The 26,580-nt window shown below is 32.1% G+C and overlaps 1 protein-coding gene across 1 annotated transcript; it reads left to right on the plus strand.

Moving 5' to 3' along the window:
• Window positions 1-483: 483 nt before the first annotated feature.
• Window positions 484-8,504, plus strand: LOC136232435 (protein neprosin). The gene is made up of 7 exons (XM_066021611.1): window positions 484-962; window positions 2,230-2,316; window positions 3,149-3,406; window positions 4,314-4,478; window positions 5,386-5,439; window positions 6,468-6,614; window positions 7,683-8,504. Exons 1-7 carry the CDS (start codon window positions 783-785, stop codon window positions 8,058-8,060), a joined length of 1,269 nt encoding a protein of 422 aa, XP_065877683.1. The 5' UTR covers window positions 484-782; the 3' UTR covers window positions 8,061-8,504.
• The last annotated feature ends 18,076 nt before the right edge of the window (window positions 8,505-26,580 follow it).

A 26,580-nucleotide genomic window follows, 5' to 3' on the forward strand; every position in this document is an offset into this window, starting at 1 on the left:
GATAGTCGGAAAACTGTTTTGATCACATGCATCTTAATGAGCAAGTGAATTTGCTCATTCACCGTTAGATCTAGGTTATTAGAATCCTAAGGTGGTGATTCAAAGCATTTTGAAGCTTAGATTTAATAAACCTATATCTAACGGTGAATGATCAAATTCACTTACTCCTGTTCGGAAAATTTATAAAAGAAAATAAAATAAATCACTTAATCAAACAAAAATGAAAAAAAAAACATCAACCTCAAATAATTTTTTTTTTTAAAAGACCTCAAATACTTCTTTTATTTAATTATTATTTTTTTAAAAATCTTTTGAGATTCTATTCTTTTACCCTTTATAATTACATTTTTTTTATATCAAAAGATAATAAAAAGTTCCAAAAATTAAAATAATTTATTTTATTTTCAAAAAAGTGGGTTGCCACTGCAATTTCTACCTATAGTTTACACAGACACAGAAAGGGACAGTTTTTAATAAGAAAGTGGAGAGAGAGAGAGTGAGAAAAATGACAAGAAAGTTTAGTTTCTAGAGAGAGAAAGTGGGTTCTTCCTCACTGTGAGAGATAGGTAGTGGTGGGCATTGTTTTCTTTTGGATTTTTTCTTTTCCTCCATCAAATTAAGCTCAGAGGGTGCGTAGGATAAGCAGAGAAGAAGAGGGGAAAAAAGCTATTTCACTCTCTTTTCTTTCACTCTTTGAGTTTTTGTGCATAGAGAATCTGGTTAATCTGGTTAATCGGAACCCTATTTTTGTGGGTTTTAATTTAATTTTTCGTCTGTAAAAAATGGGCGCCGGTGATTGTGTTGCGCATTTTAGTAGAAACAGAGGGTTTGCGGTGGTGGTTTTTTGTTTATTGGGTCTGTTTTCAGTAAGTTCAGGTGGTAGATTAGGTGTGGAGAGGCAGAAGTTTGAGGTGGAAAAACACTTGAATCGCTTGAATAAACCCGGTGTTAAGAGCATTGAGGTAATTTCTCTCTCTCTCTGAAATTCCTGTTTGGTTACTGAGAAAATGGGGGAAAATGGAGGAAAATGGAGGAAAGTGAAAGAAAATTTGTTTTGTTGTTCTTTGTGAAATTGATTTAAGACATTCTTATAGCTCAGTCTGCTAGTGGTTTTATTCTCTCTGTTTTTATTAATCTCTCTCTCCCTGAAATTCCTGTTTGGTTACTGAGAAAACGGAGGAAAATGAGTTTTGATTTTCTTTGTGAAATTGATTTAAGACATTCTTTATAGCTTAGTCTGCTAGTGGTTTTATTCGTCTCTGGTTATTTTTATTTTTTTAAATCTCTCTTTCTCTCTGAAATTCCTGTTTGGTTAATGAGAAAACCGAGGAAAACAGAAGAAAATGAAAGAAAATTTGTTTTGTTGTTCTTTGTGAAATTGATTTAAGACATTCTTATAGCTCAGTCTGCTAGTGTTTTTATTGGGTCTGGTTATTGAAAGATTTTTTTTAATCTCTCTCTCTCTCTACCACTTTCTCTCTGAAATTCCTGTTTGGTTACTGAGAAAGTGGTGGAAAATGAGGGAAAATTTGTTTTGATTTTCTTTGTGAAATTGATTTAAGACATTCTTATAGCTCAGTCTGCTTGTGGTTTTATTCGCTGTGGTTATTTTATTTTTTTTAATCTCTCTCTCTCCCTGAAATTCCTGTTTGGTTACTGAGAAAGTGGAGGAAAATGAGGGAAAATTTGTTTTGATTTTCTTTGTTAAATTTCTTATAGCTCAGTCTGCTAGTGGTTTTATTGGCTCTGGTTATTTTAGTATTTTAATCTCTCTCTTTCTCCCTCTTTTCTTCTCTCTGAAATTTCTGTTTGGTTGCTGAGAAAGTGGAGGAAAATGAAAGAAAATGTCCGTTTTTTATGTATTGTGAAATGGATTTAAATTAAAACATTCTCATAGTTCAGTCTGTTAGTTGAAGATTTTATATATGTATTTATTTATTTTTGCAGTCATATTTCAATTAAATAAAATATTCAAAAAAACGGATCTAATTCTTAGATTTTCCTGCATTTTCTTTTCCTCATTTCATCAATCAAAATTATCATGAATGCTCAAAAGTATATCACACTTGAATGATTTTGTGATTATTTACTTTCTTTTCTCTCTCTGCAATTATTTTCCTTTTGTGAATATACAACTAAAATACTCTTTTCTTCTGTAACTCATGATTTGTTTGGCTAAATCTCTTGAGAATCTCATTTTAATATCCTTTTTTGTTGATGAACACACAGAGCCCAGATGGAGATACAATAGATTGTGTTCCCATTACTAATCAGCCAGCTTTTGATCATCCTTTTCTGAAAGACCACAAGATTCAGGTCAGCGAAAAACTCTCACTTTCAGGCACTTTCAGACACTTTCACCAACTTTCAGTCACTTTCACATGTTTTTTCCTTTGATTTTGCTAATCTTAATATGTTTTCTTCAGTAAAAAACTTACACTTTCAGGAACTTTCATGCACTTTCAGTCACTTTCTAGGGCTGTAAGTGAGACGAGCCAAGCTTTGGCCTGCTCAGGGTCGGCTCGTCTGAAAGTTAACGAGCTGGAGCTCAATATTCTGTTCATGAGTTACTCACGAGCTGTTTGCGAGCTTGTTAACGAGCCTGTTCACGAGCTTTTGCTCGCAAACAGCTCATTAATTCAGTTGATGGACTTTGCTCGCGAGCAACTCATTAATTATGTTGATTTGAAATTTCTTTAACATAAAACTACATGATTTTGAAATCTATAAAACTAAAGCTAGATGATTTTTTCTTTTTAGCTAATTTAATACAAAAAATACGGGTTTTGGTCAAGTTTTTCTAGCTTTTTTTGGTGATTTTCCGGCATGCTTAGGAACTTATGAAGCCGGATTACTCAAAACCACGTTGTTTTACATTTCCCCCTTATGGAAATATTATTATTGAAAAAAAAAATGAAACCAAGCTTGTAGTTCGTGTTCATGAACATTATAATCGAGCTTTCTCATGAGCTTGTTCATGAACCTATAATCAAGCCTGCTTCGAGCTTCACCGTGCTCAAGCTCGGCTCATTTACAAATCGAGTTGAGCTTTTATCGAGCCGAACGCTAAGCGGCTCGGCTCATTTACAGCCCTAGCACTTTCAGTCACTTTCACATGATTTTGCTAATCTTAATTCATTTTCTTCAGACGAGACCCAATTACAATCCGGCCAGTGTGTTTAATGAGAACAAGGCAGCTACAGAATCAAAAGAAAGAACAAACCCAATTAACCAGTTATGGCATAGTAATGGAAAATGTCCAGAAGGTACCATACCCATAAGAAGAACGAAGAAAGATGATGTTTTGAGAGCAAGTTCAGTTAAAAGGTATGGTAGGAAGAAGCACAGATCCATCCCAAAACCTAGGTCTGCAGATCCTGATCTCATTAATCAAAGTGGCCACCAAGTAATTTTCACTCAAAGTTCTTATCTTTTTCTTATTTTATGTTGGCATAATACGTCTCCGGCCCCTTGACCCCCTCAACTTCAAAACGTTATAACTAAACCCCTCAACTTGCTTGTATGGAACAAATAACCCCTTAAATGGCGGGTTAAATGCACAATTGGTCACTGAACTTACATGGTTGTCTGAAAATGGTCACTTAACTTTGAGTTTTGTCTCAATTGGGTCGCTCTTGCGATTTTTGTGATTAAAAAAATCAGAATGATGACATAGGTGACATGTTAGTATGAGACAACTCATATTTCTGACCGAAATGACACATGACATCCACGTATGGCTATCACGTGTCGATATTTTATGAAAAAAAAAAAATTTAGTGTTTTTCATGAAAATATCCGACATGTGGCTGTCACATTTCGTTTCGGTCAGAGATCTGAGTTAACTCATGTTGACGTGTCACCCATGTCATTATTTTGATGCGTTTTATGAAAATCGGGTGAGTGACCTAATTGACAAAATTCAAAGTTGAATGATTTTACTGAGACAAATTGAAGTTGAGTGACCATTTTGAGACAACCATGTAAGTTCAGTGACCAACTTGCTTGTTTGGAACAAATAACCCCTCAAATGGCACGTGGCAGCGCGTGATTGGAACTTCAAAATGTTACAACTAACCCCTACTATCACGCTCTGTCATTCACATGCTGCCACGCTACATTTGAGGGCTTATTTGTTCCAATTAAGCAAGTTGAGGGTGTTAGTTGTAGCATTTTGAAGTTCGGGGGGTGGTCGGTTGCAGATTTTGGACAACTCGAGGCGGCTGGAGATGTATTAGGCCTTTTATGTTCTTTGGTTCTCGAATTTGGGCTTCTTATCAATGGAGTTGTGTGTTTTTGTGGTGATTTTTTAGCATGCTATAGCTTATGTGGAAGGAGACAAGTATTATGGAGCAAAAGCAACCATTAATGTTTGGGAACCCAAAATTCAACAAGCTAATGAGTTTAGCTTGTCTCAGTTATGGATATTAGGAGGTTCTTTTGGTGAAGATCTCAACAGCATTGAAGCTGGTTGGCAGGTATTATACTGGTTAACTGGCTGAACTTGGCCCGAAAAATCGAATGACCCCCTATACTTCAAAGTTGTCTATGTTGCACGGAAACCCTTATGTTTAGAAATAACGTTTCTTTTCGGTTTCCAATACCATTTCCTAGCTATATTTTTTTAGAAATAACTTTTCTCGGTGTCTGTTTCCGTGTCATTTTCCGTTTCCTCATTTTGTGTCTGTTTCCAAGACCATTTCTTAGCTATATTTTTAGAAATAACGTTTCCTGGTGTCAGTTACCGTTTCTGTGCAACACAGTATGTCGTTGGTCTCCATAACTTGCTTAAAAGTAACATGATCAACCCTCCTAGTGCTATGCGGCAAAATAAGACTATTTGGGCAAGTTGAAGTGTGGTATCACTTTAAACAAGTTCATGGAGTCAATAAATCATTTTAAGCAAGTTCATGGGGGCAATAAGTCACTTTAACGAAGTTCAGGGGCTAATGAGGTCATTCGATTTTTTGTGCCAAATACATCGGGTTTTGACAGAGATTATTTGGTTCAAAATTCAAATATACACACGTCTTTGAACTATAGCATTACTAATATTATGGCCTCAAAACTTATTTTGTGACATTTACATTATTTAACATTAATGTCCAAATCGTAGAAAATCCGTTAAAATATCAACGAATTGATGACATGGACAAGTTTGACTACCTCATCGGCCTTTTTCTATCCATATCACCATAAATTATGGACAAGTTCTTATTTCCATGTCATCATTTCGATAATTTTAACAGATTTTCTTCGATTTGGACTTGAACGATATAATGTAAAGTTCAAGGGTCATAGACGTATTTTACCCGTGATAATTGAACCAAATAAAACTCAACATTATTGTACCTTATCTTAATGTTTTTTTGTGGACTGAAACAGGTGAGTCCAGATCTATATGGTGACAACAATACAAGACTTTTCACCTACTGGACTGTAAGCTTCCAATTTTCTTTTGCTACCCTTTGAATATGTAAATTGCACTGATGGTCCCTGAAGTTTGGATCTATTTCGAAAAGGTCACTAAACTTCATTTTCTCGTGCACACTTAACCGTCACCTCATACGTAAAAGTATTTTTCAACGTGGCTGTCATGTCATTGTTCTGCGACTTTTTGTGTTTGAATTGGCTAGAATTACCTTTTTTCAAAGAAAAGTTGGGTGAATTACACACCCATGGACACTGAACTTTACTCATTTTCATGTTATGACCACTAAACTTCAAAACGTAACATAAAAGTCACTCGATTTTACACTTCCTAACATTATGACCACTAAACTTCAATTAACATCTCAAAATGACTATTGAAGACCTAAAAAATAGAAGCGTCCAAGAATTAAATTTGTTTAGAACCACATTTATCATGTTATGGCCACTAAAATGCGAAACCTAACATAAAAGTCCCTCAACTTTACGCTTTCTAACATTGTGACACTAAACTTCAATTATCATCTCAAAATGACTATTGACGACCTAAAAATGGAAACGTCCAAGAATTAAAGTTTTTTAGAACCACATTTATCATGTACCCACGTTTTTATTTTCCAAAATCACCATTTTCGGAGCTTTTCCATCTTTAAACATTCACTTTCTCTCCTAATCAAACAAATCCTAAACGGCCTCAAAACAAGGAAGTTGAATAATTAAAGCTGCATATAATATCATCAATTCTTGGAATTTTCTACTTTACCGTCATCAGCAGTGATTTTGAGGCGTTAATTGAAGTTCACTTCACTAGCCATAATGTTTGAAAGTATAAAATTTAGTGACTTTTATGTTACATTTTGAAGTTCGATTGCTATAATGTTAAAGTTCAGCGGCCATGAATCTGACCTTGAAATAGACCCCAAACTTCAGTGACAGTCCCGTCGATTCAATTTACCCCTTTTGAATATTTTCAACAATGTCTAAAATGGTTTATTGATTTTTTTTCTTTTTTTTTTTTTTGGTGAAAAATTTTACAGAGTGATGCATATCAAGCCACAGGTTGCTATAATCTACTATGTTCAGGCTTTATTCAGATAAACAGTGAGATAGCAATGGGTGCAAGCATCTCTCCTGTTTCTGGCTTCCGCAATTCCCAATATGATATTAGCATTCTTGTCTGGAAGGTAAATTCCAACTTCCACTCTTTCAATAATTGCCTCTGGTAAAAAACATTTTACTAAAGCCCAAAGTAAAAAATTCAAAAAGTAACTGTTATGTTACAGTAAAAAGTCACATGTGATCTTTGATTGGATTTTATAGTGTGTCAGAAACTGAAACATTATTTGTGATCAGATTCTAAGATTCTTTGGAGTCATCTTTTCATGAGTTACTTAGATACTTAAATGGGTAAAGGTCTGATTCTTTTGCATTGCTAAAGTTTGCTCCTTTTCCGGAGAATACGGTGAAGAATCTCGGTAAAGGGTTTAATTAGGCGTGCCTAAATACATTCGGGGTAATTTGAAATATTAGTTTGTTGTTTTTGCCCCTCCGTTTCAAGGGAAATGTCGGTATTTAACATTGCACCCTTGAAAATGTTTACGGGTTTAATTAGGCGCGCCCAAATACGTTAGGGGTATTTTGGACCCTTGACCTCTTCTTAAATGGTTCAATAGGATTAGAATATAAGTAAAAAGATGAAATCTTTCTGTAGATTCCAAATTCATTACGTAAACCCAGTAGTTAATAGTGTCAAAACGGGATGTCGTGTCGTAATTGTCTTACATAAACTCGGTAATTTTCACGGGTATTTATTGTTACACCCTCAAAAAGTTAAAGGGTATATTTGACCCTTACCCCTTCCTAAATGGTTCAATAGGATTAGAATATAAATAAATAGACGAAATCTTTTTGCAGACTCCAAAATCATTAAGTAGACGCGGTAGTTAATGGTGTCGAATATTGTCGTGTTAGTGATCTATATATATCACATGGTTATATACAACTTAAATGCAATAAAAATGATAATCATGTTGAGTTTGTTGTGTCAAACGGATTGCCTCTATAAATCATGTTGCCGTGTCAGAAGTTGACGGCCCTAACGGTAATCCATTACGAGTCTTTGACTAATAACGGAATCATGAAGTAAACCCGAATAAAAAGATGCAATCTTTCAGCAACCCCCAAAACCATGACCTAAACCCAGTAACCATCTCCAAGTTTACGACTAATCACGACACCCATTTCTCGTGTAGGATCCGAAAGAAGGACACTGGTGGATGCAATTCGGGAACGACTACGTCTTAGGATACTGGCCATCATTCCTCTTCTCATACTTAGCAGAGAGTGCATCAATGATAGAATGGGGAGGAGAAGTAGTAAACTCAGAACCAAATGGAGAACACACATCAACTCAAATGGGAAGCGGACGATTCCCCGAAGAAGGGTTCGGAAAAGCGAGCTATTTCCGAAACATTCAAGTAGTTGACGAATCAAACAACCTCAAAGCTCCAAAAGGAATAGGTACATTCACTGAACAATCTAATTGCTATGATGTTCAAACTGGAAGTAACGGAGATTGGGGACATTACTTTTATTACGGAGGGCCTGGTAAAAACTCTAATTGCCCCTAAAAGGGCGGCCCACCCGAGGGTCCGGGGAGGGGTCCCACCACAAGGAGTGTATTGGGGGCAAGCCTTCCCCTGCCAATTTTTTTTTGGTGGTAAGAGGTCGCTCCTAAGACTCGAACCCGAACCCGTGACCTGAATTTCTGTATCATTCAACCTAGTAATGGCTAATCTGTATACCCTTTTTTTTTTTTTTTTGTTAATTGTTAGGTTGGTTTAGTGATGTGATGATGGGTTGGTCTCTCTATATATGTAGTGGGGAAGTTTTGACTGTTTTTGTTTAGGGGTTTGGGGGGATATGGCTTAAGTTTCTTAAAACTGTAAAGAAACAGGCCTTTGTTTTACTTCTTTCTCTCTCTCTCTTCTTTCTCTCTCTATGTGTATTCTATTGTTTTGCTCCTATCTTGGAGTGGTTTGTGAATGAATGGTTATGTTGTTCTTTCTCGGTTATTCTCGACGGTTATTCTCGAGCTTTAACTATCAGTTCTTTTAGGGTCTGTTTGATTCGGTTGTTAGTTAATAGATGTTGCTGTTGTCAGTTACAGGAAACTGTTTACTGTTGTTGTTGGTTGTTTGTTATTAATGTTTAATTATTAGTTTTTGGTCAAATTATGGTGAACTGTTGATTTTATTACGTAAAATGTCTAATATGAGTTTGTTTTAAATTAATCAACAAAAAATGTAGGGTAATTAATTTATTAGTCCCTATATTTTGACAAAACATACTGTTTAGTCCCTGTATTTTTAAAAACATGTGGTAAGGTCTCTAACCTTTTTCTCAGTGAACTGTTTAGTCTTTCCGTCTGTTTGTTAGATTTTTTACCGAGAAAAACGTTAGGGACTAAACGGTTCACCGAGAAAAACGTTAAGGATTTTACCGTGTGTTTTTGAAAATACAGGGATTAAACAGTGTGTTTTGTCAAAATATAGGGACTAATAAATTAATTACCCAAAAATGTACTACACAAATTAATAAAAATAATTTAGATAAATAAATAAAAAATTTGAAATAATATTTTATTAAATGCAATAAAACCTTGTTCTTTGACAATGACATTATAGAAATGGGATAAGGTACAAAAAAATACCCCTAATGTTTACAATCAGGAGCAATTTTATCACTAACGTTGGCAGTCAAGAAAAAACACGTTTTCTAGAAATAATAAGGATAATTTTGTCATTCTCAAATAACTATGTAGTGTTCATAAAGAAACAGGCCTTTGTTTACTTCTTTCTCTCTCTATGTGTATTCTATTGTTTTGCTCCTTTCTTGGAGTGGTTTGTGAATGAATGGTTATGTTGTTCTTTCTCGGGTTATTCTTCGGCTTTAACTATTAGCTCCTTTAGTTCAAGTGGTTTATTGACATTGTATAAGAGCCTCTTAGGGCCGATGGTTCGAATTCTGACAATTAGGGTTGTAATTGAGCTAAGTTTTGCTTGACTCTTCAGAAAATTGACGAGTTTGAGCTCAACTCTCGAGCAGCTTGTTAATTCTGTTTATGAACTTCATTTGCGAATATCTCATTAATTATACCAAATCATATACTAGGGTAAATTTCAAATAAAACTCCTGTGGTTTTACTAATTTTCAGTACTGTGGTTTACTTTTTGTCAAAACGAGGATTGAAGTTTCGCACTTTTAATAAACCAAGGACCTTTTGAATTAATGCTATTAAAACCATCTTTCACAACCTGAAAATGAAAATTTTTAAGAATTAAAGTTGTTTAAAATCATATATGCTATGGAACTATATTTTTAATTTTTGAAAATCATCTTTTTTGGAACTCTCTCTCTCTTTACCAAACATAATCTAAATAATCTTAAAATAAATAATTTTAAAATAAAAAAGTTGAAGAATTAAAGTTGCTTAGAATATTAGTAATTTTTAAAATATGTTATTTTTGAAGTCGTCAATGGTGATTTTAATAGTATCAAACGAAAAAGTCTTTATTTGGCTAAAGTTGAAAACCCCAGTCCTTACTTTGAAAAAAAGTAAATCATAGTTATTTATCTGAAAATTAGTAAAACCACGGTGTTTTATTTAAAATTTACCCATAAAAATATGTATAAAAATGTATTTAGATATTATTATTATTATGGGATAATAGTAAAAATAAAAAATAAAATTGGGAAAGTATAGATTTATTTTTTAACGTATAAAATTATATAATTTATTCTTAATGTTTTTAATCTTAATCAATTTTATCTCTATGTTACTGAAAATTCAAAAAGAATGGCTTTAACTATTATTTAACTGTCATATCAAACTTTCCGAACAGTAATTATGTCTAAGATATTTAGAGGGTATTTGGTTACTCCATTTTCTCTCTTCATGTTAGTTTTTTTATGTTAAAAATGAGAGTTTTAGGTGTTCAGTAAATTGTTGTTTGTCTTTTATACATGAAAAATAGCTTTTTATACAAAAGTATGAAAATCTATGCTTTTGGAAAAACATTTTTTCCAACAACAAACAGGAAATCGTGACCACAACAGCAGATATCAGATAAATTAAGCGGGCTCTTAGTATGTTATTAGCATAGTTATAAAAAAATGGGTTAAAATGTTAATAACTAAACATCACATATAAGTTTGTTTGTTTGTTTTTTCGAAACATCACATATAAGTTAATCAAATTGTGTAAAATGTTGACCGTGTTAGTAATATAGTTACAAATAACCCACTAAAAATATATGAAATTGTTTCAGTTTATCGATAAATTGTTTTGAATTTCTTATATGACAACCAAATAACTGTCAAACCATTTCGTTCAAATTTTCTGTTAGACATTCGTAAAATTGATTTTGCTTAGAGATATTGAAAATAAATTTATATCATTTCATACGTTAGGATCAAATATGCACTTCTTCGAACTGTTTGTATCAAATTTGGTCTCTCTTATTATTATTATTATTATTTAATCCTAATTGGATATTTTGTTGAATCTAAACATATGTTATGATTTGATTTGTGAAATTGCTGTAAAATTTTAGGTAAAACTAAATGCTTGTAATATAAAGTTCAGCATAAAATCAAGGGTAAATTTCAAATAAAATCCATGTGTTTTAACTAATTTTTAGATAAAGGACTGTAGTTTACTTTTTTATCAAAACGAGAATTAAAATTTTCAACTTTAGCAAAATAAAGACTTTTTCGATTGATACTATTAAAATCACTCTTGACGACTTAAAAAATGACATATTTTAAGAACTGCTAATATTCTAAGCAACTTTAATTCATCAACTTTTTCATTTTGAGATTATTTAGATGAAGTTTGGTAAAAAGAGAGAAAGTTAATGTTTAGAGAGAGAAAGTTCCAAAAAAGATTATTTTTGATAATCGAAAATATAGTTCCATAGAAAATACGACATTGAACAACTTTAATTCTTGAAAATTTTCATTTTCAGGAATTAAAGATGGTTTTAATAGCATTAATCTAAGTGCGAAACCTCAATTCTCGTTTTGACAAAAAATAAACCACAATCTTTTATCTGAAAATTAGTGAAACCACAAGGGTTTTATTTGAAATTTACCCTATAATTAATTGATTTTGGGACAAATGATTAAATATATATATAAAACTAAGGGTTAAAAATACTTTACACATATCCAATTAATTATTCAATTAAGTAGTGATTATAAACCCTTTTGTCTATCTTTGACACTTTTTAATATATGCTTCAAAATTAGATTCCTTCATTTTGTGTAAAGGCTTCCAATTTAAGATTATTTCTTGCCCAAAGTTGGATTCATTTTGACAAAAGAAAAAGGCCCATTTTTTAGCTGCCTTACTTTTTATTTTTTTAAAAATGAATTTTTTATATAAATTTACTGAAATTGGACTTTTACATGAAAAGTATAATTGGATATAAAATTATAATTGGATATAAAATTATAACAAAATCATACTGTTAAAATTAATTTTAAAATATATCATTTTTTTTATAGCAAATAAAGAAGGGTAAATAATTATAAGGTCTTTATGTTTTTACTTAATACACTACTTAGTCCCTTTGTTTTTAGAAATAATTATATAGTTCTCCAGTTTTTGTTTTTGTTAACTCCCTAATCCTTATGCTTGGGTCAATGGTCAAACTATACTAAATAAATTTTAAAATACCAAAATTACCCTTTAATTTATGTTTTAATAATAAAACATCTATTTTTTCTAATTTATATTTTTGTCTCTTTTTCCTACATAATCAAAATCTCTCTAATATAAAGTAATTGATTTATTAAGTTTTATATAATTATAGAACTTTAATTTAATAACGTAAAATTTATTGACTAAAAAATGAATGAAAAATATTTCAAAAATTATTAAAATTGGAGTAAGACTGTCATTGTAAAAAGTTTTTATGATTCTAACAAATTTTACGAATGAAGAAAAAAAATATATGATTTTTAAAAAATTATAAAAAATTTATAATAATATTTAATGTTAGTTTAAAGATATTATATTAAAAAATAAATGAAAAAATAATTACAATTTAAGAAAATTAATAATACATTTTTTCAAGTATATTATTTTCGGTGTATATGTAGTTCAAAATCTTTCTTAAAATTAATTAGATTAAATTTGAAACTAAAAGATAATTTTTTTTATGTATATAACTAGGGGTAATTTGGACTTTCATTTACAAAAACAAATGAAAAGACTAAATAATTGATTAAGATAAAACTTAAGGACCTTATAATAATATGATGGACTTACTAGCGTGTTAGGTAAAAACATAAGGACCTTATAATTATTAACCCAATAAAGAATGGTTTTATAGATAATTTATGAATTTTAGTCCTTAAAATATATTACAAATAAAGATTTACTTAGTTTCAGATAATTCAAATTATTAAGTAGATAGTTGTAGATAAATTTTTTTTAACCTGAAATAGTAATTTCATACCAAAATAGGATTAGCATCCTCAACAATAACGTTTAACAGTCATTCCGGTATTACAGTAGATAAAAAATCGCTAGCATTTGAATAGGCATGTCTAGCTACCAAATGTGTAGCTCTATTCGCTAAACGAAGGACAAAAGCTAAAGTAAAAGTGGGGTTGGATCTGAGAATCACTCGACAATCATGAATTAGCAAACCAAACTCAGAGATATCTTTTTTGCATGAGTGAACTGCATCAACAACCAACTTGGCATCAGATTCAAACTCAACGTGCGTATAATGCATATCAGCAATCCAAATCAAACTCGTGCGCAAGGGTTAATATCTCAATCACCTTTGGCTCTCTAATACCTGAAATAAAGCTGCTGCTACATAATAAAAACACGTCTGAAGCGTCCCTGATTACCACCCCCATACCACACGATCCTTCCTCTTGGTAGATAATTTTTTAAAAATGAAATTTCCTTAAATTTATAAATATATGACATGCCCCACATTTTTTTATTTTTTTATTATTCAAATAAAATTGATAATTTATGCTACTTAAACAAAAAAGAAAAGGGAGAAGAGAACGAAAAACATATCATAGCAGTAGAGAAAGAGAGGCTCCTCCTCCTCTATACCCTTTCTTCTCTATACCCTTTCTTCTCATTTGCTCTTTTTTCTTTTCAGATCCTTACCATTACCGTCACCGTCATTTTCTACGTTCTAGCTTTCTAAACAAGTCTATTTAGAGGATGTCTTCTTCCTCCTTCCATTTATGTTTTAGTCTTCGTTTTTAGCTCTAGGTTTATTTTTTCTTATTAGTTTGAAGTCTATATACTTTCTTAAACTTATTTTCCCTTCAGATTTACACCTGTTAGCTATACTTCTTTCTTTTATTCTTTTTTCGATCTTAGCAAGAGCGGAAAAGGTTTGGGAAAGCTCGAGTGATGGGCAAAATTAATTTTGTAAGGCATTTTAAAATTCCACACGGCGTGTGGAAATAGCCACACGATATGTGGTTTTACATCCGAAATGTAGTTGCTGATTTTAATAGTCCTCACAACATATGAGTTTGATTTTGAACTATCTGATGTTCTTTTAGCACTCCACACGTATGGGACATATTTTCAACGTATGGGACATATTTTCACATAAATAGCCTTCTCTATTTTCACATAAATAGCCTTCTCTTTGCTTCGATGTGTTGTCCCTTTGATTCGGCGTTTTCCACCACTCGTCTCCTCTTGTCTAGTCGTCTGGATGCCCGCATCAAGAAGTGAAGAAACACATAAAATATAAATTACTCCTTATATAGTTGTAAAGACAATTATAAATAACAAAAGGTTAAAGAATTATCCTTATAACTAAAATATCCTAATCAACTATAAAGTAATTAATATTTAACCTATATGATCAACACCCTCTCGAGTCGACATTATGAAAATCTAAAATTCTCAGTCTATACAAAAACGAGTTGAATAAAAGAGAATGTAGTGGCATTGTGAAACAATTAGCTAATTAATGATCAGCCGACGAAACATTAAATGTCACGTCCGTGTCTAAATTTCTAGAATTTATATCTTGATAGTAATATATATTATAATTATGGGGTGTGTGATATTAATTTGGTGTTATAGGAAAAGTTTGGGGTTAATTTGAGGGTTTTATGTGTAAATTAAAAGTTAGGATAATTTTTAAAAGATTATACAAAGATGGAGGATTAAACTGATTTTTTCCAGATTTGGATATATATTCCCAAATCCAGAGTACTCGATCATCATTATCAATGTTCTTTCCTTTTTTCTTTTTCTTTTTCTTTCATATTTATCATCAGTTTTCTCTGAACCGTTTCTCCACCGTTTCTTTGATTTACGGAGATTCGACCGTCTGAATCACTCGAAATTTGAAACATAGCATCCTTATGCATAGATCTAAGTCATAACCGAAGAGTTTTTGAGTTTCAGAAGTGTTTGGAGGGAAACGTCTTAGACAGAATTTAGCGGTGAATCGATCGGGTGTATTTTGTTCAATTAGTGACCAAGGTAAGTAACTATCAACTATATTTTGAGTTTTATGTGTGTATATATATATATATATATATATATATAATCAAAGAATTTTCAGAAATTGATATTTTAGGGTTATGCATAAATTTTGTAAAATTAGGGTTTTTCATGATTTTGCTTTTTATTGTGAAATTACGGTTCAAATGAAGCTATTGATTATGCTTCTATGTGAATTTCAGATTTTACTTGATTATGTTGATTTAAGGCTTGATTTGGTTGATTTCCATATATACATATATATTTTTGGTTTCAATATATATCTATCTTGAACAAAATGAATTTAATGATTTCTTACGAATTGTTTTTGGATTGAGAAATCTGTTGCGGTTATTGTTGTTATTATTTTGGATTGAAGTCCAAATATGATTTTTATGATACAAAAGGGCTAATTGAAGCCAAATGATTTATTGTTATGAAATAGTTTGGAATTTGATTGTGAAAGGGAATTTGAGCACGCTATGATTTTATGATTTTATATCCATCGAGAGTTATCCGGATCGGTGATTTTATATTTGAAGACCATGTTCAGTGAGGGGCATGGCCTGTGTACACAGTGTGAAGACCTATTGGGAATGGCAGCGAAGTGTTGGGTAAGACCATATGGGATAGACAATGTTAAGAGACGTCTCGACTCTATATGTAGTTATGGATTGATACTTAAGGGGAGAAACTCGAGGATGGATACAATGTTTTAAGTTCATTTGGATTATGTTTTCGGTTATGATTGATTTTGATATAAGGTTTTACATTTGATTGAATACGGGTTGGTTTGATAAAACATTTATTTGATTACAAGTTGGTTTGATACAAGATTTATTTGATTATGAAATGGTTTGATGAAACGTTAAGTTTTGAGTATATTTTAGAAGGTTTTGATTAAATCCCTTTATAAATGTATATATGTAGCTATGTTAAGTAAAGTTGGTTTTTATAGCTGATAGTTTCTTACTGAGATTTTTGTCTCATGTTTTTAAATGTTTTAATGTTTTTAGGTGAGAAAGTACAAGGTATAGAGAAGATTACCGACAGATTAGGCGAGGTTTGGAAGTTGGATGCTTATTGTTAGAATTATGGTTAGAACTTTGGTATTTCAATTATAATATAATGGAGTTGGTAAATATATGTTGAGGTCCTCGAATGACTAATATTATGATTTTTGGATAAATTGGAGACTCCTAAGTATTGATTATGATCTTTCTATTTCACGCCCGATGCCGATTGAGGTCGTCTAGGGTCGGGTGTGACAGTTTGGTATCAGAACTCTAGGTTAAATTCTTCGGACGTAAGGTTGATAGTAAATGAGGAATATGAATATTTGGTGATAGCTAAGAAATAATCGATAGTAATTGAGAAATATGGATATTTGGTGAAAGCTAAGAAATAATTTGGAATTTTTCGAGGATTGAGTAACGAGCTAATGAGGGGTAGCAATGAGATTTGATGGTTAGCAATATCTAGGTGTATGAAAAATAGTAAATTATTTGATATTTGGTGATATGGGTTATGAATAAGTCATAACTTTGAGCTAGAGATAATAGAGAATTGTCTATATAGGTGCTGCGGGAGAATCAGATTCGTACCTGAATTTTGTGATGCATTTTTTTACCAGATAGAGGCCGAATCTGTCATAGAGTTCTAAATGAAAGTTCTTTATTTTTATCTTACGTTTCCAGGGGTTTCTGAATCGTCTTATTCAGACTCAATATGAAGAAGTTAGGCTATAAACGGAATATGTAGGTCATTTTAGCTTTGAGCCAGAATTTGGTTTTTGTTTTGATTTTTCTCCTTCGTATGACTTGGAATTGATATTTGAGAGTTTAATAGTTAGCTTAAAAATATACGTATCTCAGATGTGAAGTAAGGTTAGGAGACTTTGAAATGATATGATGAGTTTTGAAGTTAATATATATGTGATTAAGAAACCGAAAATGTGGAGATTTCAATTAATTGTTTTGGAGGTTGATTAATAATTGGAAGATTATAACATGAATTTAGTGTATTATAGAATCTTAAGTTGAATAAATGAGATCTGAAATTTAAATTACTGTTTTATTGGTGAACTTTATTGGGTTGAGGTTTAGAATTATTGAGAGTTGTATAAATGATGTTTAGAGAGATACCGATGTTGGTGATCAATGAGAAGTAAAGTGAGAGAATATATTAGAGTTTATGATTTGATGATTAAATATGAAAATTTGGTAAGCTTAAATAGTGTTTGAGGAAATAATTAAGATATGAATTTTGAGGACAAATTTTTCTGATCTTAAGCATAGTTTGAGGTAGGAAATTAAGAGATAAATATGATATAAGAGGAAATTTTTAGTTGAAGTTTGTGTGATTATAGTTTAAGTTTATATAAGGATCAAATTGAGTGTTTATAGGTCAAATAAGAAAATCGAATGATATTATAGATTTATTGACTTTTATGGGTGTAAAGATATTATTTGGAGTTTGGAGAAGACAGAAAAAAAAAACATTGCTTATCGTAATTTAGGTACTCTATCTTCCTTGGTTATATGGTTTGGAGGAAAGATTGAAGTTTCTTTAGATTAATAAATGATATATATATATAGTGGTGATTAAAAAAAATAACATGTTAGCTTAATTGATTTTGAGGAGTTAAATGGAGAATTACAAGAGTGATGTTGATATTAAGATTTTAAAAAATGGCTCTTATTGATAGGAAATTGTATCATAATAATGAGGTTTATATTAGTGATGTTGATGTTGATGTTTATGAAATGACTCTTATAAGAGTGATGATGATGTTGATGCTAATGATTGAAGATTATAATACATATTAGCAGTTCAAAATTAATATTTTTGAAGTCTGTAGAACTTGGAAATAGGTGAAATATATTTGATATATATGCACTTGATGAAATCAATTGTGGTTTAAATTTATTAAAGTGCGATTTGGTTTAATGATAGGAAGATATGAATATAAAGTGTATCATATTTGAATATATGATATTTGAAGTTTTATTGGAAATGGTTTCGGAAGGAAATTAAGATAGACTAGAGAATATGAATTTCGTGGACGAAATTTTTTTAAGGTGGGGAGAATTGTCACGTCCGTATCTAAATTTCTAGAATTTATATCTTGATAGTAATATATATTATAATTATGAGGTGTGTGATATAAATTTGGTGTTATAAGAAAAGTTTGGGGTTAATTTGAGGGTTTTATGTGTAAATGAAAAGTTTATAGGGTGTGTGATATAAATTTGGTGTTATAGGAAAAGTTTGGGGTTAATTTGAGGGTTTTATGTGTAAATTAAAAGTTAGAATAATTTTTAAAAGATTATACAAAGATGGAGGATTAAACTGATTTTTTCCAGATTTGGATATATATTCTCAAATCCAGAGTACTTGATCATCATTATCAATGTTCGTTCCTTTTTTCTTTTTCTTTTTCTTTCATATTTATCATCAGTTTTCTCTGAACCGTTTCTCCACCGTTTCTTTGATTTATGGAGATTCAACCGTCTGAATCACTCAAAATTTGAAACATAGCATCCTTATGCATAGATCTAAGTCCTAACCGAAGAGTTTTTGAGTTTCAGAAGTGTTTGGAGGGAAACGTCTTAGACAGAATTTAGCGGTGAATCGATCGGGTATATTTTGTTCAATTAATGACCAAGGTAAGTAACTATCAACTATATTTTGAGTTTTATATATATATATATATAAAATCAAAGAATTTTCAGAAATTGATATTTTAGGGTTATGCAGAAATTTTGTAAAATTAGGGTTTTTCATGATTTTGCTTTTTATTGTGAAATTACGGTTCAAATGAAGCTATTGATTATGCTTCTATGTGAATTTCATATTTTACTTGATTATGTTGATTTAAGGCTTGATTTGGTTGATTTACATATATACATATATATTTTTGGTTTCAATATATATCTATCTTGAACAAAATGAATTTGATGATTTCTTACGAATTGTTTTTGGATTGAGAAATCTGTTGCGGTTATTGTTGTTATTATTTTGGATTGAAGTCCAAATATGATTTTTATGATACAAAAGGGCTAATTGAAGCCAAATGATTTATGGTTATGAAATAGTTTGGAATTTGATTGTGAAAGGGAATTTGAGCACGCTATGATTTTATGATTTTATATCAATCGAGAGTTATCCGGATCGGTGGTTTTATATTTGAAGACCATGTTCAGTGAGGGACATGGCCTGTGTACACAGTGTGAAGACCTATTGGGTATGGCAGCGAAGTGTTGGGTAAGACCATATGGGATAGACAATGTTAAGAGGCGTCTCGACTATATATGTGGTTATGGATTGATACTTAGGGGGAGAAACTCGAGGATGGATACAATGTTTTAAGTTCATTTGGATTATGTTTTCGGTTATGATTGATTTTGATATAAGGTTTTACGTTTGATTGAATACGGGTTGGTTTGATAAAACATTTATTTGATTACAAGTTGGTTTGATACAAGATTTATTTGATTATGAAATGGTTTGATGAAACGTTAAGTTTTGAGTATATTTTAGAAGGTTTTGATTAGATCCCTTTATAAATGTATATATGTAGCTATGTTAAGTAAAGTTGGTTTTTATAGCTGATAGTTTCTTACTGAGATTTTTGTCTCATGTTTTTAAATGTTTTAATGTTTTTAGGTGAGAAAGTACAAGTTATAGAGAAGATTATCGACAGATTAGGCGAGGTTTGGAAGTTGGATGCTTATTGTTAGAATTATGGTTAGAACTTTGGTATTTCAATTGTAATATAATGGAGTTGGTAAATATATGCTGAGGTCCTCGAATGACTAATATTATGATTTTTGGATAAATTGGAGACTCCTAAGTATTGATTATGATCTTTCTATTTCACGCCCGATGCCGATTGAGGTCGTCTAGGGTCGGGCGTGACATTAAACATCTTCACAATTCCAGCTTGAACTTTCACATGAACATAGTGACAATGAACCTCAATACACAACTTATTTTGCAATATACATGGCTAATGTATTGTCGCGAAATAAGAGTGAAGACTATTGATGTGAAACAACAGGATGCTTACGCAAATATAGCAACCATTGAAGATCGCAATATGTTGCATCCATTGCTCGATATTCATCTTCCGAGGATGACTTATTTATAGTTGTTTGATTCTTTTATTTCTAATATAAGTAATTTACTAAGAAAGGTACATAATCCGATTACAGATTTCCTCATAATTTTACAATTGAGCCAATCAATGTCTGTGAAACCTTGTAATGAATATCTGATGAAGATAGAAAAATCAAACCTTGGGTTGGATGTAATTTTAGATACCATAAAACATGATGTGTTGTTGTAAGACGTTTCTATGTTAGTGCATATAAACATTAAGGAATTTGTTGAACAGCATATGAAATGTTCAGCTTGGTGTTTGTCAAATATAACAACTTGCCTATAAGCTTTCGATAATGAAAAATGTTTGCTAAAACAAGTGAATCTTAAAATCTTCAACTACCATAGGTCTAGCACAAGGTTTAGGCTCCAAAAAATCAGTTTTCGTAAGCAAATGCAATATACATTTCCTTTGATTTAAATGAGTGCATGCGTTTGTTCAAACTTCTAGACCCAATATAAATTTCAAATCTTTTAAGTATTTCATGTTAAATATATGTGAATATGATCTTTGACTCTTTGTATTGACACTGGAATGTTACTTGCAAAAATTATATCATCAACATAGACTGCCAAAATAATAAAAGTAGATTATTAAATTTAGTGAGTAAAGAATAGTAAAAAAGGCTTCGTGTTTGAACCAAGTTATTCCATTGTAGTTGTTAACTTGTTGTTCCACTATATACATGCTTACTTTAAACCATATAAGGATTATGTATACTTACAAACAAGATTGACATACACATATATGTGTGTATCTTCATGCAATTCTCACTATAAAGAAATGTATTATTAATGTCCAGTTGCTCTAACTTCCATCCATAAATTGATGCAGGGATAATAAAGCTATAATCGTAGTGATATTCGTAGTAGGCAAAAAAGTTTCCAAGTAATTTATTAAACAACATGGTCAACAAAATAAGTCGAGATATATTTGCCAATTTGCTTTGTATTTTAATGACCGAGCAACATTCAAAATATGTTGGTATTTCCTTTCGGACAACCATTATGCTGAGGTGTCTCTACACAACTTGTTTGATGCAAAATGACTAGAGAAGCAAAACACTGGGGTAAGAAAAACTCGGGTTCGTTATTAGACCTAATAACATTGATAACTGTCTAATATTGATTGTGAATCATTGAAATAAAATTCTTAATGATTATAGGAACTTCATATTTAGCTTTTAGCGTTAAAACCCATGTGGAATGACTAAAATCATCAACAATGATAAAAGAAATACATATGACCATGAAATATTCTAGTAGGACCATAAATATCCATGTGCACTAAATAAAAACATTTTAGAAGTTGATAAAGGAAAAAATAATTTTCTTTGTTTAGCTAAATGACATATTTTACACACAAAATCAGTATGAACTATATATCAAGAAAATGTTTACTTAATTCCAAAAGTATAGAACTAGACAAGTGACTTAGCTTATATATAATGCCAAGAACATATTGTCCATGTTCAAAATGAAATTTTGGTTCTATAAGACGATATAAACTAGCTTCCACCTTATAGTTGAACCAATCTTCTTTCTGCTCTTCATATCATATATTAAACACTCATGGAAAAAAACTCAATTCATAATGAATGATAGAAGTTAGTTTAGTTTCATAAATCAGATTAAAATAAAAATTCAGTATAAACAAAACATCACAGAAAATTTTAAATTTTAAAAAATAAACAACTTTTATATGTGTTGCCTATAATTTGTGATTGTTATGCAAAACAAATTTCCAATTGTTCACACGCTTGTAAGATATTTAACGGTACTTGAAACATGACAATTTGCACCCGTACATATCTAATATCAAAGATTGTTTCAAACAAAACAAATGCTTTTTCAGACTAATGGCAGTATGCAAATATTATTTCAAACAAAACAAATATCTAACCATCTCTACTTTAAGCAGTACTTTTGATCACTCTATGCATACCATGAAGCTCCTCAAACTAACCCAACTTCAATGGCATTATCATAATCTCTGCATGTTGATTTTCAGAGGTGCAACAGCTCAGCTTAACGACTCAATCATTCACCAAATCTCCAAGAAAATAGAATTTCACATCAACATGTTTGCCTTTTTCATGAAACACAAGATTTTTGGTCAGTTATATAATAGAGATATTTTCATGCATGACCACAATCGTTATTTTCTATTTAACTCCAAGCTTTTCCAAAACTCTTTTGAGCTAAAGATATTGACACACACACACAGAGAGATGCTACTATGTACTCCACTTCGATGGTTGAGAGGGCGACCACTGTCTATTTCTTTAAGGCTCAAGAAATTGTCTCAGACCCCAATATAAACGCGACCCTAGAAGTATGAGTCAGCAACATAATCACTATCGGTAAAGGCCATGAAAAATTCTCAGATTAACTATACCTTTTAAGTACCTTAAAATTCTCTTTACCGCAAACGATTATGACATTATTGGACTAGCCATGAACTTGCTTATCAAATGAACACCATACATCAAGCCAACCATAGTCACAATCAAATACATGAGGCTTTAAACCACCTGCTTGAATAGAGTTTCATAAACTCTAATGCCACCCTCATCTTTGCGCAACTTAGTATCCGACATTATTAGAATTTTCACAACAATAATATTCTCCATACAAAAGCTTGCTAAAACTTCTCTTGCATATCTTATTTGACAAATAAAAATTCCACATGCACATTATTTTACTTTTACTCTAAGAAAATGCTTCATCCTTTCCAAGTTAGACATATCAAACTCCAACATCATTGAATATTTAAACTCATCGCACATGCTTCTATCATTCCAGTAAAAATTAAGTCATCAACATAAAGACTTACAGTTAAAAGTTTGCATGCTTTTGATTTTGTAAATAATGTGTGCTCACTGGGACATCTTTCAAACTTTTCCCGTACGAAATAAGCTTTGATTTTACTATGCCAAGCTTGTGGATACTATTTAAGGCTATATAATACCTTTTCAGCCTGTAAACTTTTCTTCTTCTTTCTTTATAAACCCCATAGGTTGCTACACAAACACTTCCTTCTTAAGCTCTCCATGAAGAAAAATGCTCTTTACATTAAGTTGAAAAACCTCCCACCTGAATTGTGCAGTTATTGCAAAAATTATAGAGATGGTGTCTCGTCTTGCTACTGGAGCAAATACTTTAATGTAATTTACTCCATCGTGTTGCACATGCCCTTTTACTACCACCCTCGCTTTGAACTTTTACACATCAATGTATTCGTTAAGCTTCATTTTGAACACCCACTTGACTCCAATAGGTTTGATTCCTTTAGGAGCCATAATAAGCTCCCATGTTTTGTTCCTCTCAATGGCTTCAATTTTTGATGACATTGCTTCCCTTCAACTTTTGCTCCTCACTACTTCTTCATACAAAGTCGGGTAATTCTTATTCACCATCGTCATTACATTCAAACTATCTTTCATAGAAGAACCTCCTCTTATTTCATAATATGCCATCAAACCTAGTGCTATTCTTTCTCGCACGCCCTTCCCTTCAGCCAATTTGCCATCATCAAATTTTGGCTCATTTGGAGATGAATCTATCGAACTACTTGATTGCTAAAGCTGCTACTTGAGTTGTGTGAACTGTCATAATTGTCAGAATTGCTGATCAATTTATTTGGGTTTGTATCATCAATTTATTCTTCATTCTAGTCATCTACACCATTACCTTCATCTTCATTTCCCTACTCTAGTATATCTTGCCTTGTTTCTTTATCATATCTACCCCAACCACATCCTTTTTCTTCTTCAAAAACAACATATTTAATAATGATTTTCTTTGATATTTGATCATATAACATCAACGCCTTTGATTCATCGTCGACTCCTAAAAAAACATATCTTATAATTTTATCATCTAATTTGCTCCTTTTATGATATGGTATATGAACATATGCTACATATCCAAAAACTCAAAAATATTTCACCACTTGTTTCTCATCGCTCCATGCCTCTTTAGGGGTCTTGTTTTCAACTGGTATTGTTGGACATCGATGATGAATGTGTATACACCATCTTAGAGCCTTGGACCAGAAAACTCTATGGACTTTCCTTTCAATTAACATGGATCAAAATCATTCATACTCATCATATTCTTTCTCTCGGTAACTTCATCCTGTTGAGGTGTATATGTTGCCGTTAATTGCCTGATGATGCACTATGATTTATAAAAAATTTCAAACTTATTCGAGGTGAACTCGCCACCCCTATTTGTAATTAAGCAAGTTATAACTGCACTTGTCTCATTATCAACACTAGATTTATAATTTTTAAATGTAACAAAAGCTTCTGACTTTTCATGTAAGAAATAAATCCAAGTCTTATGGGTAAAATCATCGATAAAACTTAGGATGTACCTCTTATCAATGTGTGAGGCTGGTTTGATAGTGTTGAAACACCTTTCCACAAGATTTTGATTTGACAAAATCATCCATGATTAAGAGGCAATTAAATTTAGATGCTTTGATTTAATTGTACTAATATGTTTGTTAAATATTGAGTGCAAAAATATATAAAGTAAAGACAGGACAAAAGTCAGCACAAGCGAAGCTGAGTAGAACGAAACTCAGCATGACAGAATGAAAGCTGAGTGGAGTAAAATTCAGAAGCAAAACGAAGCTGACTAAAGTTGAAGACTTCTTCAGGAGCGGTTAAACAAAACGGAGCTGACCTAGAAGGAACTCAGCATGAAGGTTGAACATTCGAAAAGAACAAACGAAGCTGAGTAACAGTCAGGACAGCATAAAGAATCCGTTCACTACAGGACAAAGTCTGCCAAACTTCTGCACCAATAATTGGAACCTCGAAGACACCTAAAAGACTAATTCCAAGAGTCATGGGACGTTGGATTATTGGAAACAGACAACTGGCACAAGAAGACAAACCAGACGCTAGAAGATAAACCTGACGCCTGAAGAAAACAGAGAAAGAGAATGGCGGTGCAGTCTGAAGCTATCCAGAAATTGTTCCCCAAAAGAGCCGTTTTGGTGTTAACGGTTAAGACATTTCAAAACGATCAAATCTACAGATTTCCTTCTATAAAAGGACAATCGATGAACTTGGATTGTCACACACAAAAGCATTGAAATAAAAATACAAGAGAGAAAGTTTCAAAAGCACTCAAATACAAAAAGAATCTTACACCAACCTTTCTATTCTATGTGTAAATGCTAGATTGATTTGTAATCATCTAAAGTGTTCTTTAGTTCAAAAGGAACAAGTCTGTGATCAATAGGAATATTGAGAGTGTAAAGCTGAGTGCTTGGCTGTAAGCATTTCAGTGGTAGAGAAATCTAGGTGCTGGGTTGTAGCACTTAGTAGGAGTTGAGTAGACGAATAGAGGAAGGTACTCTTGCATATTCAACTGCCTTGTAATCGGTTTGTGCTCTACCTTTAAAGAGCTCAGCATTGGATTCAAAAATTTCGGAGGACTCTGGGGACTGGACGTAGGCAGAGAGGCCGAACCAGGATAAGTGATACTGAGTAATCTCTAAACTCTCTCGTATAATTGCATGTGTTGTTTACTTTATTTACTCAGCATATAAATTGTCTAAAATGATCTTGAGTAAGTAAGTGGTGCTGAGTTAGGAGCTGACCTCCAAGAGTGTCAATTCTCAACTCACAAGAAAACAACTTTAGTCAACATCTGACTAAAGCTGTCTTCAAACATATCTCACCAAGCTGACCATAAGCTGAGTTAATAAAATCTCAAAATAACTTCCAGTCAGCTTAATTAAAACGCGAAAAAGTTATAATAGTTCCTAACCCCCCCTTGGAACTAATTACCAGGGACCAACAAGTGGTATCAGAGCCTAAGCTCACTACTCAAAGATTTAACAATCTTGAGCTGATCCCGAAAAATGGGTGAGAATAGCACTCGGTTCCTTCCAGGAAACCAAACAACATAGATACTCCCTGAGGGACTATCAATCACTAGACCTCCCATATTCTTTGGGTCAAATTATACATTCTGGAAGAATAGGATGAAAAACTTTATTCAAGCCACAAACATGAGTGCATGGCTTGCAATTGTTCAAGGTCCACATGTGCCATACAAAACTGTTAACGATGAGAAAGTTGTTAAAAGTGAGGCTGAGTGGACAGAGGATGACCCCAGAAAATTACAAAATAATGCTTCGGCTATAAATATGCTTCACTATGCGTTAGATGCTGCAGAATACAATAAGATTTCAGGTTGCGAGTCAGCACAGGAGATTTGGAAGAAGCTTGAAGTAACCTATGAAGGCACAAGCAAAGTTAAAGAGTCTAAAGTCAATCAACATATGAGACTCTACGAGCTGTTTGAAATGAAGGAGAATGAAGACATCTCAGAAATGAACGCAAGGTTCACAAACATTATAAATGAGCTAAAAAGGCTTGGAAAGAACTTCACTGAAGAAGAACAGGTGAAGA

The sequence above is a fragment of the Euphorbia lathyris genome, chromosome 6 (genome assembly GCF_963576675.1).
Source record: "Euphorbia lathyris chromosome 6, ddEupLath1.1, whole genome shotgun sequence".
NCBI lineage: Eukaryota > Viridiplantae > Streptophyta > Magnoliopsida > Malpighiales > Euphorbiaceae > Euphorbia > Euphorbia lathyris.

Coding starts and splice junctions, on each gene's coding strand:
- LOC136232435 (XM_066021611.1), top strand. CDS start 783: ATGGGCGCCGGTGATTGTGTTGCGCATTTTAGTAGAAACAGAGGGTTT. Junction 963..2,229: donor CCGGTGTTAAGAGCATTGAG/GTAATTTCTCTC, acceptor ATGAACACACAG/AGCCCAGATGGAGATACAAT. Junction 4,479..5,385: donor GCATTGAAGCTGGTTGGCAG/GTATTATACTGG, acceptor GGACTGAAACAG/GTGAGTCCAGATCTATATGG.